This window comes from Pongo abelii, chromosome 6 (assembly GCF_028885655.2).
Source record: "Pongo abelii isolate AG06213 chromosome 6, NHGRI_mPonAbe1-v2.0_pri, whole genome shotgun sequence".
In the NCBI taxonomy this organism is placed as follows: Eukaryota; Metazoa; Chordata; class Mammalia; order Primates; family Hominidae; genus Pongo; species Pongo abelii.
In genome coordinates, this window is record NC_071991.2 from 40,429,697 (window position 1) to 40,444,574 (window position 14,878).

Consider the following 14,878-nt stretch of genomic DNA (forward strand, 5'->3'; position numbering starts at 1 on the left):
TTGTCTCAAAAAAAAAAAAAAAAAAAAAAAGAAAAGAAAAGAAAAGGGCATCAGTTAACAAGAACAGGGAGGCAGGCTTTAGGGAGGTGGGCAGGGCAGAGGAAGGCACAGAGCAGAGGAAGAGCCCTGAGGTACAAAGCAAGCTGTGAGAAAGCCAAATGGCCAGGAGGGCCTAGAAGAAAAGCAGGGCCAATGATGGCACCCTCAAGGCAGCTGCTGAAGGCACTGTTGAGAGAAGAACAACAGGCCCCAGCTCCTTCCACTCCCTCAGGACCTAATCCTGGCTCTTCCTCAGCAGGGCCAGAACCTGGCAGATGCATCACAAGGAACTTAACACCATGCTACAGCTGTAGGTGGGCACCTGTCCCTACAAAACAAAACACCCAGACTCATGGGGGCTTAGCAGTTCTCAATTACCTGTTTGTCTTAAACATTAACAAGGATAACTTAGCTCTGACTGTGTCTTAAAGACATAAAAGTAAGATGTCACCATTTGATGTGACCTCAAATATGCTGAGACCCTAATGAGGAGGGCTTCATATGCTGACAGCCCAGGCCACCGATGAAGGCTCTTAAGAGGGGTCAGTGAGGAGCACAAATGCCAGAGTAGAACAGAGACAAAAGTCTAGGACAGGACCAAAGGTAGGAACAAAAGGGAGATGGCAGATGGGCCCACCACAGAGACAGACCCAGGTCAGCTAGTTAACTGGATTCTGCTCTGGGGAGCAGACTTAGGGTAAAAAAGGTACTTGCAGCTCTGATTTGCTAAAATATTTTACCACAAATATAATTTTCACATCAATTAAGCATTTTAAGAATAGAAGTTTTTTTTAAGAGGCTGGGTGTGGTGGCTCACGTCTGTAATCCCACCACTTTGTGAGGCCAAGGTGGGAAGATTGCTTGAGCCCAGGAGTTCAAGACCAGTCTGGACAACATAAAGAGACTCCATCTCTATTTACATTTTTTTATTTTTTAAAAAGCTTTCTATTTTATTTTTAATAGAGACAAGGTCTCGCCTTGTTGTCCAGGCTGGTCCCAAACTCCTGGACTCAAGTAATCCTCCTGCCTCAGCCTCCCAAAGTATCAGGATTACAGGCATGGCTCCTACTTATATTTAAAAAAGTTTTTAATTAAAAAATAAATAAAATTAAAAATAAGGAATACAACAACCAATTATAAAGTGTAAAACCAAATGTAAAAAAAAGTAAAATAAAAATTAAAAAACAAAACAAAACAAAACAAAATGTAAAAGGGCAGCTTTAAGAGAAGAGTAAATATTTAAACATGCACTGAGAAAAAATTCTATTAGAGAATTAGCCTGTTAATTTTATTGGGTGTGGTTATGAAAACAATTACTTAACAGTCAGTTACACTAATGCATTTATGCCAGAAATGACACAGGTCTGGAATTTGCCTTAAAATACTCCAGTGTCTACTCCTCAAACCCCAAATAAACCAACAAATAAAAAAGTCACTGGGGTAGGGAATAGATTTTTAAGACAGCTGTTGAAGCTGCGTGACCAGTCTCCTCATTAGGTTTATCATCTACTCTTCTCTCTACTGTTATGTATGCTTGGAAACACTATAAAACACAGATTTAAAAATAACAATGGGGCTGGGTGCAGTGGCTCATGCCTGTAATCCCAGCATTTTGCGAGGCTGAGGTGGGCAGACTGATTGAGGTCAGGAGTTTGAGACCAGCCTGGCCAACATGGTGAAACCCCATCTCTACTAAAAATACAAAAATTAGCCGGGCGTGGTGGCACATATCTGTAATCCTGGCTACTCGGGAGGCTGAGGCATGAGAATCACTTGAACCAGGAGGTGGAGGTTGCAGTGGGCTGAGATTACCTCACTGCACTCCAGCCTGAGCGACAGAATGAGACTCCATCTCAAAAAAATAAATAAAATAAATAAAAATAAAAACAACAATGGGAAAGTAGTGCCAAAGGGCAGGAGAGGAAGATGTTGAGTTTGTTCCTTTTCTGCTGTATGAGTTTAGTCCTTGCAGCCCCCCATAAGCTCTCTGAAAATAAGTACGGAATCCGACCTCAGGACATTTCTGATGTTTAAACAGAAGATGAGATAGATGATCTATTTAAATCCTACAGCACTTCTAATTTTATTATCTCTATTTAAACTATTATTATCTCTATTTAAACTATGTGATCTAAAATAAGAGCACAAATAAAGTGAAATAGCTCTAAGGCTATGGATCCTAAACTTTCATGGGTGACAGATGCTTTGAAAATTGGACAGAAGTTATGGATTATCTCCCTTGAAAAACATGCACACGGCCAGGCGCAGTGGCTCACGCCTGTAATCCCAGCACTTTGGGAGGCCAAGGCGGGCGGATCACGAGGCCAGGCGTTCAAGACCAGGCCGACTAACATGGTGAAACCCTGTCGCTACTAAAAATACAAAAATTAGCCGGGCATGGTGGCACAGGCCTCTAATCCCAGCTACTCAGGAGGCTGAGGCAGGAGAATCGCTTGAGCCTCGGAGGCGGAGGTTGCAGTGAGCTGAGATCGCACCACTGCACTCCAGTCTGAGCGACAGAGTGAGACTCCGTCTCAAAAACAAAACAAAACAAAACAAAACAAAAAAACAACAAAAAAAAACATGCACACACCACATACTGGGCCTAATTCAACTTAAAGAGGACCCACCTGGCCGTCTGGGATGGCAAAGGAGTGATGAAGACCCTGCTGGATGACAACTGGGATTGCTGGACGGCACGCCCACTTTTAACCATCCTGTCCCCTCCCCTCTACAAGCAGGGAGGGGCAGAGCATGCATGTGATTCCCACACTGTGCCCCCTGGAGACTCCCAGCAACAGAAACAGGCATAAAGACATAAAGCCACCATGCCCCCACAAAAACCATCTTCAAAAGCTTCCAGCAGCAGCAGCTATGATGGCAACAGGCCCAGTGTCCACAGCACTGTGGCCACACCGCTCACAGAGTGCACCTTTTACCCACGAATCACTGAGGACCAAACCTTCACAAGGACATGCAGTCTCAGCCAGGTGCTCTTCACCTTTCAGACACTAGGCACTGCCATTTAGGAGCTACTGACTCCAAATCCTAACATCACTGAAAACAACTTGGTTGGTTCCAAGAAAAGGTTATGTTTGAGAAAAGGAAGGCAAAAGAATAGGCCTGGGCACGTAATAGTAATAGTCCTTGATTCTGAAACCTCAGGGCTCAGTTTTATTCTAGATATAATGTGCAGCTGTAGGGTGTGTGTGTGTGTGTGTGTGTGTGTGTGTGTGTGTGTGGGTGTGTGTGTGTGTGTGTGTGTGTGTGTGCTGTAGGGTGGGTGTGTGTGGGTGTGGGTGTGTGTGTGTGTGTGTGTGCGCGCGCGCTGTAGTGTGTGTGTGTGTGTGTGTGTGTGTGTGTGTGTGTGTGCGCGCGCGCTGTAGGGTGTGTGTGTGTGTGTGTGTGTGTGTGTGTGTGTGTGTAATCTGCCACAATCTGCAACCACAGTCTTCAGTAACATCCATGACATCACATCAAAAGCAGGGGCCAGTTTCACAGAGCACTTCTTCTGGGCAATTTGTTTACAGACTAGGGAAATAAACTACAGATTTCTTACAGAAAACCAGGTCTCACCTTGCCCAGTAAGCAAGGCTGCTCCCAGGTTGCCATGGAAACAGGGAAGGACTGGGCTAGATCTGGGCAATAAGGCTGAGACAAAGTAGCATTCCTGAAAAAATGGGACCTGGTGGCCCAGCAGTCATAGGAATATACCGGCCCCCTACCTTTTTTTTAAATTTTAGAGACAGCGTCTCCCTCTGTTGCCCAGGATGGAGTGCAGTGGCACCATCACAGCACACTGTAACCTCGAACTCCTGGGCTTCAGCAATCCTCCCACCTCAGCCTGTGGAGTAGCTAGAACTGCAGGCATGTGCCACCACACATAGCTAAATTAAAAAAAAAAAAAAATTCATAAGTGTCACTAACACTTAAAGGGAAAGCTTGTTTACAGGAGCCCAGTGGAAGCAGACTTCCTTTTGGTGACAAGCTCCCAAGATTCAAGAGTAGGAAAAAAGCCAAATCCACAGTGAAGATAAGCAATGTTGTCTAGGCACTGCCTCCGAGCTGAGTGCCTTGCTCATGCTACCTCCTTTCATTCTCCCAACCACCTACAGATGAGGCACAGGAGCTTAGAAACGCTGGGACCTACCCTCTTATTACTATACTACACTGCCTTCCCAATTCCTTCAGGAGGCTGGCTGCTTTCCCTGAAAATCAAGGAATGGTTATCAAAACCTATAAATATTTATTGGCTCAAAACAGAATAAAGGAATTCTGTCACAAGGTATAACATGGCCAGGCGTGGTGGATCATGCCTGTAATCTCAGCACTTTGGGAGGCCAAGGTGGGTAGATCACTTGAGGCCAGGGGTTCAAGACCAGCCTGGCCAACAAAGTAAAATCCCACCTCTACTAAAAATACAAAAACTAGTCAGGCGTGGTGACGTGTGCCTGTAGTCCCAGCTACTCGGGAGGCTGAGGCATAAGAATCACTTGAACCCAGGAGGCGGCGGTTGCAGCAAGCCGAGATCCCGTCACTGCACTCCAGCCTGGACAACAGCGAGACTGTCTGAAACAAAACAAAACAAACAAAAACAAACAAAAAAAACAAGACATGACTTACATCAGCAATCATGTGGTGAAAAGTTTAGAAAATGCCCTTATATGTAATACAGAGAAGTTAGAAACAAACAGGAAAAAATAATGAACATAATGAGCTAAAAGGCCATTCATACAGAAATTACATGAGGTGACTAAGGCATGTTACAAATGAAAGTATCCTCTCCAGATAGTTAGAATGGAGGAGCTTCCTGAGGTCCTGCTCTTTTCCACACACTTTCTTTCTTTCTTCTTTCTTCAGCAGCTTCATCCTGAAGCAGACCTTGCGGAGATGCTGGAGGGTCACACACATGCTTCTTCACATCCTCGCAGAGTTAAGCGCAGTGTCTACTGCTGGACGCCAATCCAGGGACCATGGCTTCTGCTGGGGCTATGCTGGGTCTGATACAGATACGGTGGTTGGTACGGTGCTCCAGCTGCCTGTCTGCCCACTGACTCCTCAGGACGCACACACTTACCTGGTGACCAGTCAGGAACATGCCAACACACCAACATGAGGCAGACCCACAGCCCTGCGAGCCTTACCTTATGTACACTTTTGGGGTTTTCCAGCCAAGCACAGTACATCTCCTCCACATAGTTCGAACTAGTCCCACTGAGAAAGGGCTCAGCAGCAACAGGTGCAGAATAGCACCGAATCTGTTGAAATGTCCTAGCTGCTGCTGGTCTGTTTTGTGAAAATGTCTTAACAGTCTGGGAAGCCGTCAATGGCCTCAACTTAGCAGCACAAGTCCTTAAATGAAACATTTTTGTCCTGAAGTTTTTCACAACTGCCTGTACAAAAAACGAAAACAAGAAAGAAAGGTTTTAAAAACAAGTATTTAGGAGACAAGGCTACTAGATCCTAATGCTCTAGAGAAAGGATATTTTTTTTAAAAAAGCTACTAGAAAAACAAAAACAAAACATGTTCAACTCTAATTGTTGAGGAGAAAGACCCTGGCCTATAAATGCATTCACAAGAGTGCTACCTGCTCAGTGCCACCAGTTCATGTGCCTGAGAGCACAACAGAGCTGTGACTGTGTGAAACTGAAACACACTCTTGCACCTACTGACACAGGATGCCTGTGCAAGCCCAAGGAAGGTTAGTGCACAGTTGCAGATATTACCATCTTCACTTAAAAATTTAAATCTAGGCCAGACTCGGTGGCTCACGAGGTCAGGAGATCGAGACCACCCTGGCCAACATCGTGAAACCACATCTCTACTAAAAATACAAAAATTAGCTGGGTGTGGTGGCGCATGCCTGTAGACCCAGCTACGCGGGAGGCTGAGGCAGGAGAATTGCTTGAACCTGGTAGGTGGAGGCTGCACTGAGCCGAGATTGCACCATTGCACTCCAGCCTAGCAACAGAGTGAGACTCTGTCTCCCAAAAAAAAAAAAAAAAAAATTAAATCTAGTTTAAGGGCTAAGATGATAAACATATGATGTTCTTTAAATTTATATATTATATATATATAAAACAATTAGAAGAAAGGCAACAAGGATTAATTAATTTAGAATTAGGATTAGGATTAATTGTAGAATAAGAAAAACATTTTCTAATCTGTCCAGAAACTACTGAGTACCTGCTGTACTTACGATATTATGGAAAATACAAAGAAATTAGAAAAATACTTTCCTTATTCTCAATTTACCCTTGAGCAGAGGAAAAATAACATAGAAGAGATTGCAGAGGAAATACTGAGTACTTGAGAGGTGCAGAATATGCCAGCAGACCCTGTGAGAGGATGGGCTCCTTCCAAGTGGGTGTGTCTCAAGACAAAAGGACATGGATGGGAAGGAGGGAAGAGGAGGCACTGCATGTGGAAGGACCCATAGGCGGAAACACAGAGACGGGAAGAGCCAGAATCTCATGGTACTACGAAGGGTAAGGAAAAGCCACAGAGGGTTGTCCAGTGTCCTGCCCGCCACCTTCTGCACTCAGCCCCCTTTCATAAGCCATGGGGAGCCAGGTCTGGGCAAGGGAGACATGGGTGGGCTCTGCAAAGATTGAAAAGAGCACATGGAGCAGTTGTTCAATAATGCCTGCCTACCCTGGGCCCTCCATGGTGAGCAACTCTACACATCTGACTCATGCATAAACCCAGAGGCTCCCAATAAGGCAGGCGCCAGCTCTTTCACTTTACAGATAGCTTCACTTTCCATTCCCTTACATTTCATCCAAGGTCATAGGCTACTAACAGCAGAGTCAGGATCCAAGAGGAAAGTTCACAAGGACGCTGCCTGTGGAAAAAAAGGTGCTTGCTGGCCTACATGGTTGCTCATGAATTTGTCTCAAAGCAGGTACTCTGGTTGTAAAGTTGGAACTACACCCCATGTCCACACCTACCCGAAGAAAATCCAAGCTCTGAAACATAGTGTGAATTACCCAGAAATAACTGTTACATAAAAATATCTTCTATATTATTTATCAGAACCTTCCTCCTGGCCCAAATATGCTCAGAATACACTTAAGGGACACCAAGACAGAGGGCTTAGAGTGTCCTGCTTCACCTCTGGCCTGCTCCACTGAGAAGAGATAGGTCAGCAAAAGTAAACAGCAGAACATATTCTTTAAAGACAAACTGAACAACAAACAAAAACTTGCTCCTTACAAATTAAAGGTAAACAAGCAATATATTCTGGATATAATTAGGGAATGCAATCTTTACCCCTGGGTTTTTACTTTAGAAATCAAAAGTTTTAAGTTAATTCAGTAGTGCTTCCTACCTCCAACTACACTCCAAGTTTTTCCACGGATATATTTAAGGAAGACAAACAGCCCTAACATTGACAGCAAAAATACTACTGTTGTTTCATTTTATGCTATTTTTTTTTCATTTCTCAGGCTCAAAGGAAAATGTTCATTTTTTTTCCTTTAATGTCATTATCTAGGCAATATTAAACACCCAATTGCCTCTGAGTTGGGTTTTCTCCCAGAAAACAATAGCATCACCTCATTAACTATCAGTATTCAGTTGCTGCAATAGCCCAATTAACAGGCACTGAACTGACGATCGTAAAACACCAATTTCATCTGTTCTTCCCAAAGTGGCCCCTTCAACATGATCCTTTTTAAGTAAATCATGACATTTTGCTATCTGCAGTCACTGAATCTGACACATAGTTAAGTGCTGCCCAGCAGAGCTGCCAGGACAGCTGGAGACTTTTTTTTTTGATACGGAGTCTTGCTCTATAGTCCAGGCTGGAGTGCAGTGGTGTGATCTCCGCTTAGTGCAACCTCCCATCCCGGGTTCAAGCACTTCCCCTGCCTCAGCCTCCCGAGTAGCCGGAACTACAGGTGCGTGCCACCATGCCTGGCTAATTTTTGTATTTTTAGTAGAGACAGGGTTTCACTATGTTGGCCAGGCTGGTCTCAAACTCCTGACCTCGTGATCTGCCCGCTTTGGCCTCCCAAAGTGCTGGTATTACAGGCGTGAGCCACCGCACCCAGCTGAGATTTTTAAACTTCCCTTAAGATGACTCATGGGAAGAGGTGCCCTTCAGCAGATGGCTCAACATCCTCAGCTCCACCCAGGAACGGCCAGGACAGCTGTTTGCTGTCCACACTTTGACAGACCCACAGAGCCAACACTAACGCACATTTCTAATTCTGGTAAATACCCATTCTTCACCTTTCTCTCTTACATAAAACGGCATAAGAAGATATTAAAAGCCAAGCACGGTGGCTCATGCCTATAATCCTGCACTTTGGAGTGCCAAGGCTTAAGGATTGTTTGAGGCCAGGAGTTTGAGACCAGCCCGGGCAACATAGTGAAACCACATCTCCACAAAAAATTTAAAAGCTATCAGGGTGTGGTGGCACATGTCTGTAGTTCCAGCTACCACAGAGGCTGAGATGGAGGCCTGAGCCCAGGAGGTCAAGGCTTCAGTGAGCTACGATCGTGCCACTCCATTCCAGCCTGGGTGACAGAGTGAGACCCTATCTCTAAAAACAAACAAACAAACAAAATATATTAAATACAAAAAGAAGGAAAACTGCCAGCCAGTCAACATTAGGTCTTGAAATTCAACTTAGAATTCTGTAACTGATATTAAGTCAACTTTAAGAATAGTACGTTATTTGGTAGAGACATTCAATTGTTTAAACAATTTTTGTGAAAGCTCCTCTGAGTTGTCCAAAATATCCAAGTGTTTTGATTTTTGGTTTAAAACAGGGATGTCCAATATTTTGGCTTCCCTGGGCCACACTGGAAGAATTGTCTTGGGCCACACATAAAATACACTAACACTAACGACAGCTGATGACCTTTAAAAAAAAAAAATCACAAAAACATCTCACAATGTTTTAACAAAGTTTACAAACTTGTGTTGGGCCACATTCAAAGCTGTCCTGGGCCACATGTGGCCCACAGGCTGGGAGTTGGACAAGCTTGGTTTAAAAGAATATTTCTATTTAAATGGGTGCCAACTCCATTCAGCAGGGAAAAGAACAGTCTTTTCAACTGAAGGTGCTGGGACAACTAGAGTTCCACGTCTAAAGAGGAATGAAGTTGCATAGTCATATACAAACAAAATTCAAAATGGATCAAAGACCTGAATGTAAGAGACAAAACTATAAGATACTTAGAAGTTTTATAACTTCCATGAAGTAAATCTTTGTGACCCTGATTCAAGCAATGTATTCTTAGTTATGACACCACAAGTATAAACAACAAAATAAAAACCACAAATTGGATTTCATTAAAATAAAAAATCTGGCCAGGACCGGTAGCTCACGCCTGTAATCTCAGTGCTTTAGTAGGCCAAGGCAGGCGGATCATTTGAGGTCAGGAGTTCAAGACCAGCCTAGCCAACATGGCGAAACGCCGTTTCTACTAAAAATACAAAAATTAGCTGGGCGTGGTCATGCACGCCTGTAGTCCCAGCTGCTTGGGAGGCTGAGGCAGGAGAATCCCTTGAACCCAGGAGGCAGAGGTTGCAGTGAGCTGAGATCGCACCACCGCACTCCAGCCTGAGTGACAGAACGAGACTCTGTCTCAAAACAAAACATAACAAAAAAATTTTTGTGCTTCAAAGAACTTATTAAGAAAGTAATGATATAGATGGGAGAAAATATTTGCAATTATCTGATAAGGAACTTATATACAGAATATATAAAGAACTCTCATAATGCAACAGTAAAAAGACAACCCAATCAAAAAATAGGCAAAGGATTTGAATAGATATTTGTCCAAAGAAGATATACTAACAGCCAATAAACACATAAAGTCACCATATAACACAGCAATTACACTCCTAGATATATAATCAAGAGAAATGAAAACGTTATGTCCACAAAAAAAATTGTACACAAATGCTCATAGCAGCATTATTGGTAAAACCAAACAGTAGAAACAACTCAAATGTCCATCACTGACGAATGGATAAGCAAAACATGTTATATCTGTAGAATATAAAAGCATTCTGCAATGAAACTAAGGAAGTGCTGGTGCATGCTCCAACCTGGAGGAACCTTGAAAACATTTTGCTCAGTAAAAAGCAGCAGACGCAAAAGACATATTATGAGTCTATTCCTCTGCTCTCACACAACAACCAACACATAAGATTTCTGTGACTAAATGTGTGGGGAATTCTCCCTACCAATAAGCAATTCAATTCTGCTGCTACCTACCTGGAGACAGCATCAGATACCACAGGTCAAGGGCTCAATCCCACAAGGCTGCCCCCTACTTCCAATGTCAATCGCAAGCCCCCAGTTGTTTTACTTGTACTTCTGGCCAACCAGCTAGAAACTGGAGATCCCATGACCCCCTCCTTTGGTTCAATAAATTTCAGGAAACACTTACTTACATCTACTGTTTTTTTCAAAGAATATAACATAGGATGTGGATTAAGAGTTGCACAGGTCAAGGTGTAGGATGGGGTAAGGAGGCTTCCATACCCTCCCCAGGCATGCCACCCTCCAGGAATCTCCACATGTTCAGCTATCCAGAAGCTCTCTGTACCCCATCCTCTTGGGCCTTTTATGGAAACTTCATTGGATATGCATGACTGAAGCATAGATAACCATGTAGATAGGTGAGCAGACAAAAAGGGTATGATCTAATACTAACAGACCGAGTGGGGAAACCCAGCCAGGCCTGTTTGTTCAGATTCTTCTTGGCCTCTCTGTACAGGATTCCTTCCTGTGGGTGTGAGGCAGGACTCCTGAAGTGGGTGTCTTGTGACCTACAATCAGACAAGGTAGGTCAGAGAATTTCTTTATGGCCAGCTCCAAGACAGAACAGTGAAGAAATATTAGAGCGTATTTTTAGTTTCTATGGCCTCCCTTGGGGAGAAAAAGCAGCAGGTGAAAGGAGTGCCACAGGCCTGCTTCTGGGGCCTAAAGCACCTCAACATTGTAACGAAAGACTGTCTTTCACCTTTATCACTCTGAAGCTGTTTGGAAGCTACTTCAGGAACCAAGGAGAAATACTTTAACGAAATACATGCTTATTTTAGTTACTTAGGAAATAACAAGAACTATGGGAGTTATAACCAGGAATCATGGACAAAAACCCATATACGATAATAATATCACATTCCAGAATAGGCAAATCTATACAGAGAGAAAGTAGATTAGTGGTTGCCTGGGGCTGGGGCAGAGGAATGAGGGAAGGATGAGGAGTAACTCAATGGATATAGGGCTTTCTTTTTGGGAGGAGAGGATGAAAATGCTCTAAAACTAGACTGTGCTGATAGTGTCACAACCCTCTAATATACTGAAAAACATTCACCTTACAATTTAAATGAGTGAATTGTATGGTATGTGAATTATGTCTCAATAAAGTTATTTTTTTAATGTGTAAGAAAAAATGTAACTGAACTTATCACTGTACACAAAAATGATACAAGTTGTAATCCATTAATTTCAAGATGCAAGAATAAACACACACATTTGGGAAAAATAAGTTGTAAAAAGAAAAAAAGTAAAAACCAAAGGAAAATTAGTTTTTAGATGTTAAATGCCCTGCCCTTAGGAAACGATATACTTAAATAGGGTTCTGTCTGAAATATGAAGCCTTTGAGGTCTATGCCTCGAATTTCTCCAGTTAGGTAGGAGGTACCCTATCCCAGGGCACAAAGAATGAGGGAAATAAACCAACTACTGACGCCTATCAATATGACACTGGCTAGGTAGGGGGGTAATTAAAAAGGCAAGACCTAGCAAAAACAGTCTGCTGTTTCTCAGCAAATGAGTCTTTGAGGGAAAAAAACCACACATCATTACATGATCCTTAAACCCTATGAGTGTTAGCTGGCAACCATTTTAAAGGACAACTCATCCACTTTCTTTTTTTCAGTTTCGGACTCAATTCTTCTGATGAATCATGAACACAACATTTGCTACAGACCTATGGCTGTTGTCTCATGCCTGCAATTATTTTTGTTTTAGTAGTAATACAAAGAACTCATGTACAGAGTACAGATATCAATTCTCCCTTATTGGCTGAGAATCTCAAAGAATTTATTATCTTTCACTAGTGACACCTCATGACACATAAGCTGAGGGAAGTAGTGAGGATTACTTTTAAACTGTAAAGTTTTTTTTCATTGCTAGATGGAAACAATTGTTGAGCCTGCAGGTACAGAGACCGTGTGACACCAAGTCACTGTGTGAGCTTTCCTGGGCCAACAGAGACCACATGACACCAAGTCACTGTGTGAGCTTTCCTGGGCCAACAGAGACCACATGACACCAAGTCACTGTGTGAGCTTTCCTGGGCCATAAAATGGAGACAGTAATTACTCCTAACCCCTCATAATGTCTTTTTGTAATTGTAACACAAATATGAAAGCACTTTAAAAACTTGAAGGTATATCTATGACTAAAGAAATGGCTGGGTATGGTGGTTCATGCCTGTAATCCCAGCACTTTGGGAGGTCGAGGTGGGTGGATCACCTGAGATCAGGAGTTTGAGACCAGCCTGGCCAATGTGGTGAAACCCCGCCTCTACTAAAAGTACAAAAAAATTAGCTGCGCGTTGTGGTGGGCGCCTGTAGTCCCAGCTACTTGGGAGGCTGAGGCAGGAGAATTGCTTGAACCTGGGAGGTGGTTACTGTGAGTCGAGATCGCGCCACTGCACTCCAGCCTGGATGACAGAGCGAGACTCCAGAGCTCCGAACGGAGTCTCGCTCTGTTGTCCAGGCTGGAGTGCAGTGGCGCAATCTCGGCTCACATATACATATATATACGTATATATATATGTGTACATATACATAAACATGTGTATATATACACATATATATGTATATGTACACATATATATATATATATATGTAGCCTAGGAAAAAAAGGCAAACTAGTGATATAAAAAGTTCAAATTTCCAAGATATTTAAACCTAAACATTAGCTAATTTGGAGTGGCGGCCAACTGGTAACTTCCAAAACATTAGTAGGCTGTCTCCATCATTTAGCACAGAAGCCTATTTAGCTCACCAATCATGGGTGGTCACCACTGGTAGGGACTGACACCTCCCTGATCAGATCCCTGAGTACGCTTCAGTATATAGGTCTGAAGACTGTTCTGCCCTTTCCCTGAGACGTGGCCCCACAGCATCAGAGGTGCCCATGACTGATGTGGTATAAACAGGTTGACTGGGGAGGGTGTAGATAAATAGGCACTTTTAAAAGGTATTGATATAGTGTAAATTATTAAATCTTTATGGAAAGCAGGACAATTTTTCAATATCTCATTAAGGCATATACAAAACGTGTTTCCTGCTAAATATAGCTAAAAACATGAGGCATTACATTTAAGACAAAACAAGACTGAAAGGTGGAGAGAAGGAAGCAGACTGGCTAGGAACCAGAGGACCCAAAGAAAGAGCATTGAGGTTTTTTTTTGTTTTTTTTTTTCTGTCAGGGTCTTGCTCTGTTGCCCAGGCTGGAGTGCAGTGGCGTGATCTCGGCTCACTGCAGCCTGGACCTCCCGGGCTCAAGTCATTCTCCCACCTCAGTCCCCCAAGTAGCTGAGACTACTACAGGCGCACATCACCATGCCTGGCTAATTTTTGTATTTTTTATAGAGACAGTTTTGCCATGTTGGCCAGGGTGGCCTCGAACTCCTGACCTCAAGTGATCTGCCTGTCTCGGACTCCCAAAGTGCTAGGATTACAGGTATGAGCCACCACACCCGGCCGAGCACTGAGTTCTTGATTTTCTTTATGCTTCATGTGTTTCAGACCTAGGTACTCGAGAAGCCTACAACCCAGAAATGCCAACAGGTGTAGACAAAGAAAACTACAAACAGAAACCTGTTCTCTTTAGCCAAAGGACCAGGAAAAGAGCAGCAAGATGGAAAACTTTTAAAGTTTTAAACAACAATTGCTCTACTGCGGCCAAACTCCACAGGAAACATCCTCACTCCACTCAGCTGATGTCAGAATAGAGACCAGGGACTTTCATCTCCACCTGGGGAATAATGAGCCCTCCCAACTCACTCCCTGATAAGTTAGTGGAGACCAGATAGGGAGTCTGGATTTCAATCCCATCCAGCAGTAATGAAGCAGCACCCCTCCCTTCCCAGGCAGGGTGATATCACCAAGGCCTAATGGGGAACTCTTACAGTCATACAGCAATAACAAGGAATCCCTCCCCCCAGACACCCCACCAGCAACAATGAGGAAGCAGCCCCTCCCTGCCCCAGCAGAGGAAGCCTGCATTGCTTAGAGAGTTAAACAAGATCAAGAGTCCATAACATAACACCGAGAATGTCCAGGTTGCAAGTCAAAGATCACTCTTTACATCAAGGGCCAGGATAATCTTGGCCAGGCATGGTGGCTCATGCCTGTAATCCCAGCACTTTCGGAGGCTGAGGTGGGTGTTATCATTTGAGGTTAGGAATTTAAGACCAGCCTGGCCAACATGGTGAAGCCCTATCTTTACAAAAATACAAAAATTAGCCTGGCATGGTGGCACATGCCTGTAATCCCAGCTACTTGGGAGGCTGAGGTAGGAGAATCGCTTGAACCCGGGAGGTTGCAGTGGGCCGAGATTGCGCCACTGCACTCCAGCCTGGGCGACAGAGCGAGACTTCATCTCAAAAAAAAAAACCAAAAGAACCGGGATAATTTCAAACAAAAAAAGACAATCTATAGACACCAATACCAAGATGACATAGACTTACAATCATCTGACAAAGATTCTAAAAGAGGCATCCTCAAAATGCTTCCACGAGCAACTATGAACATGCTTGAAACAAATGAAAAATAAAGTTTCAGCAAAGAGAAGA

The 14,878-nt window shown here is 43.4% G+C and overlaps 1 protein-coding gene across 8 annotated transcripts in view; it reads right to left on the reverse strand.

The window, feature by feature from the left end:
• The window catches only part of OGDH (oxoglutarate dehydrogenase), a 481,925-nt gene that overhangs the window by 79,093 nt on the left and 387,954 nt on the right, over positions 1 to 14,878 (reverse strand). For all 8 annotated transcript variants that reach the window (XM_054558872.1, XM_054558877.2, XM_054558874.2 and 5 more), the window contains 1 exon segment: positions 5,184 to 5,432. In XM_054558872.1, the coding sequence (XP_054414847.1) occupies positions 5,184 to 5,405 (222 nt within the window). In that variant the 5' untranslated portion in view covers positions 5,406 to 5,432.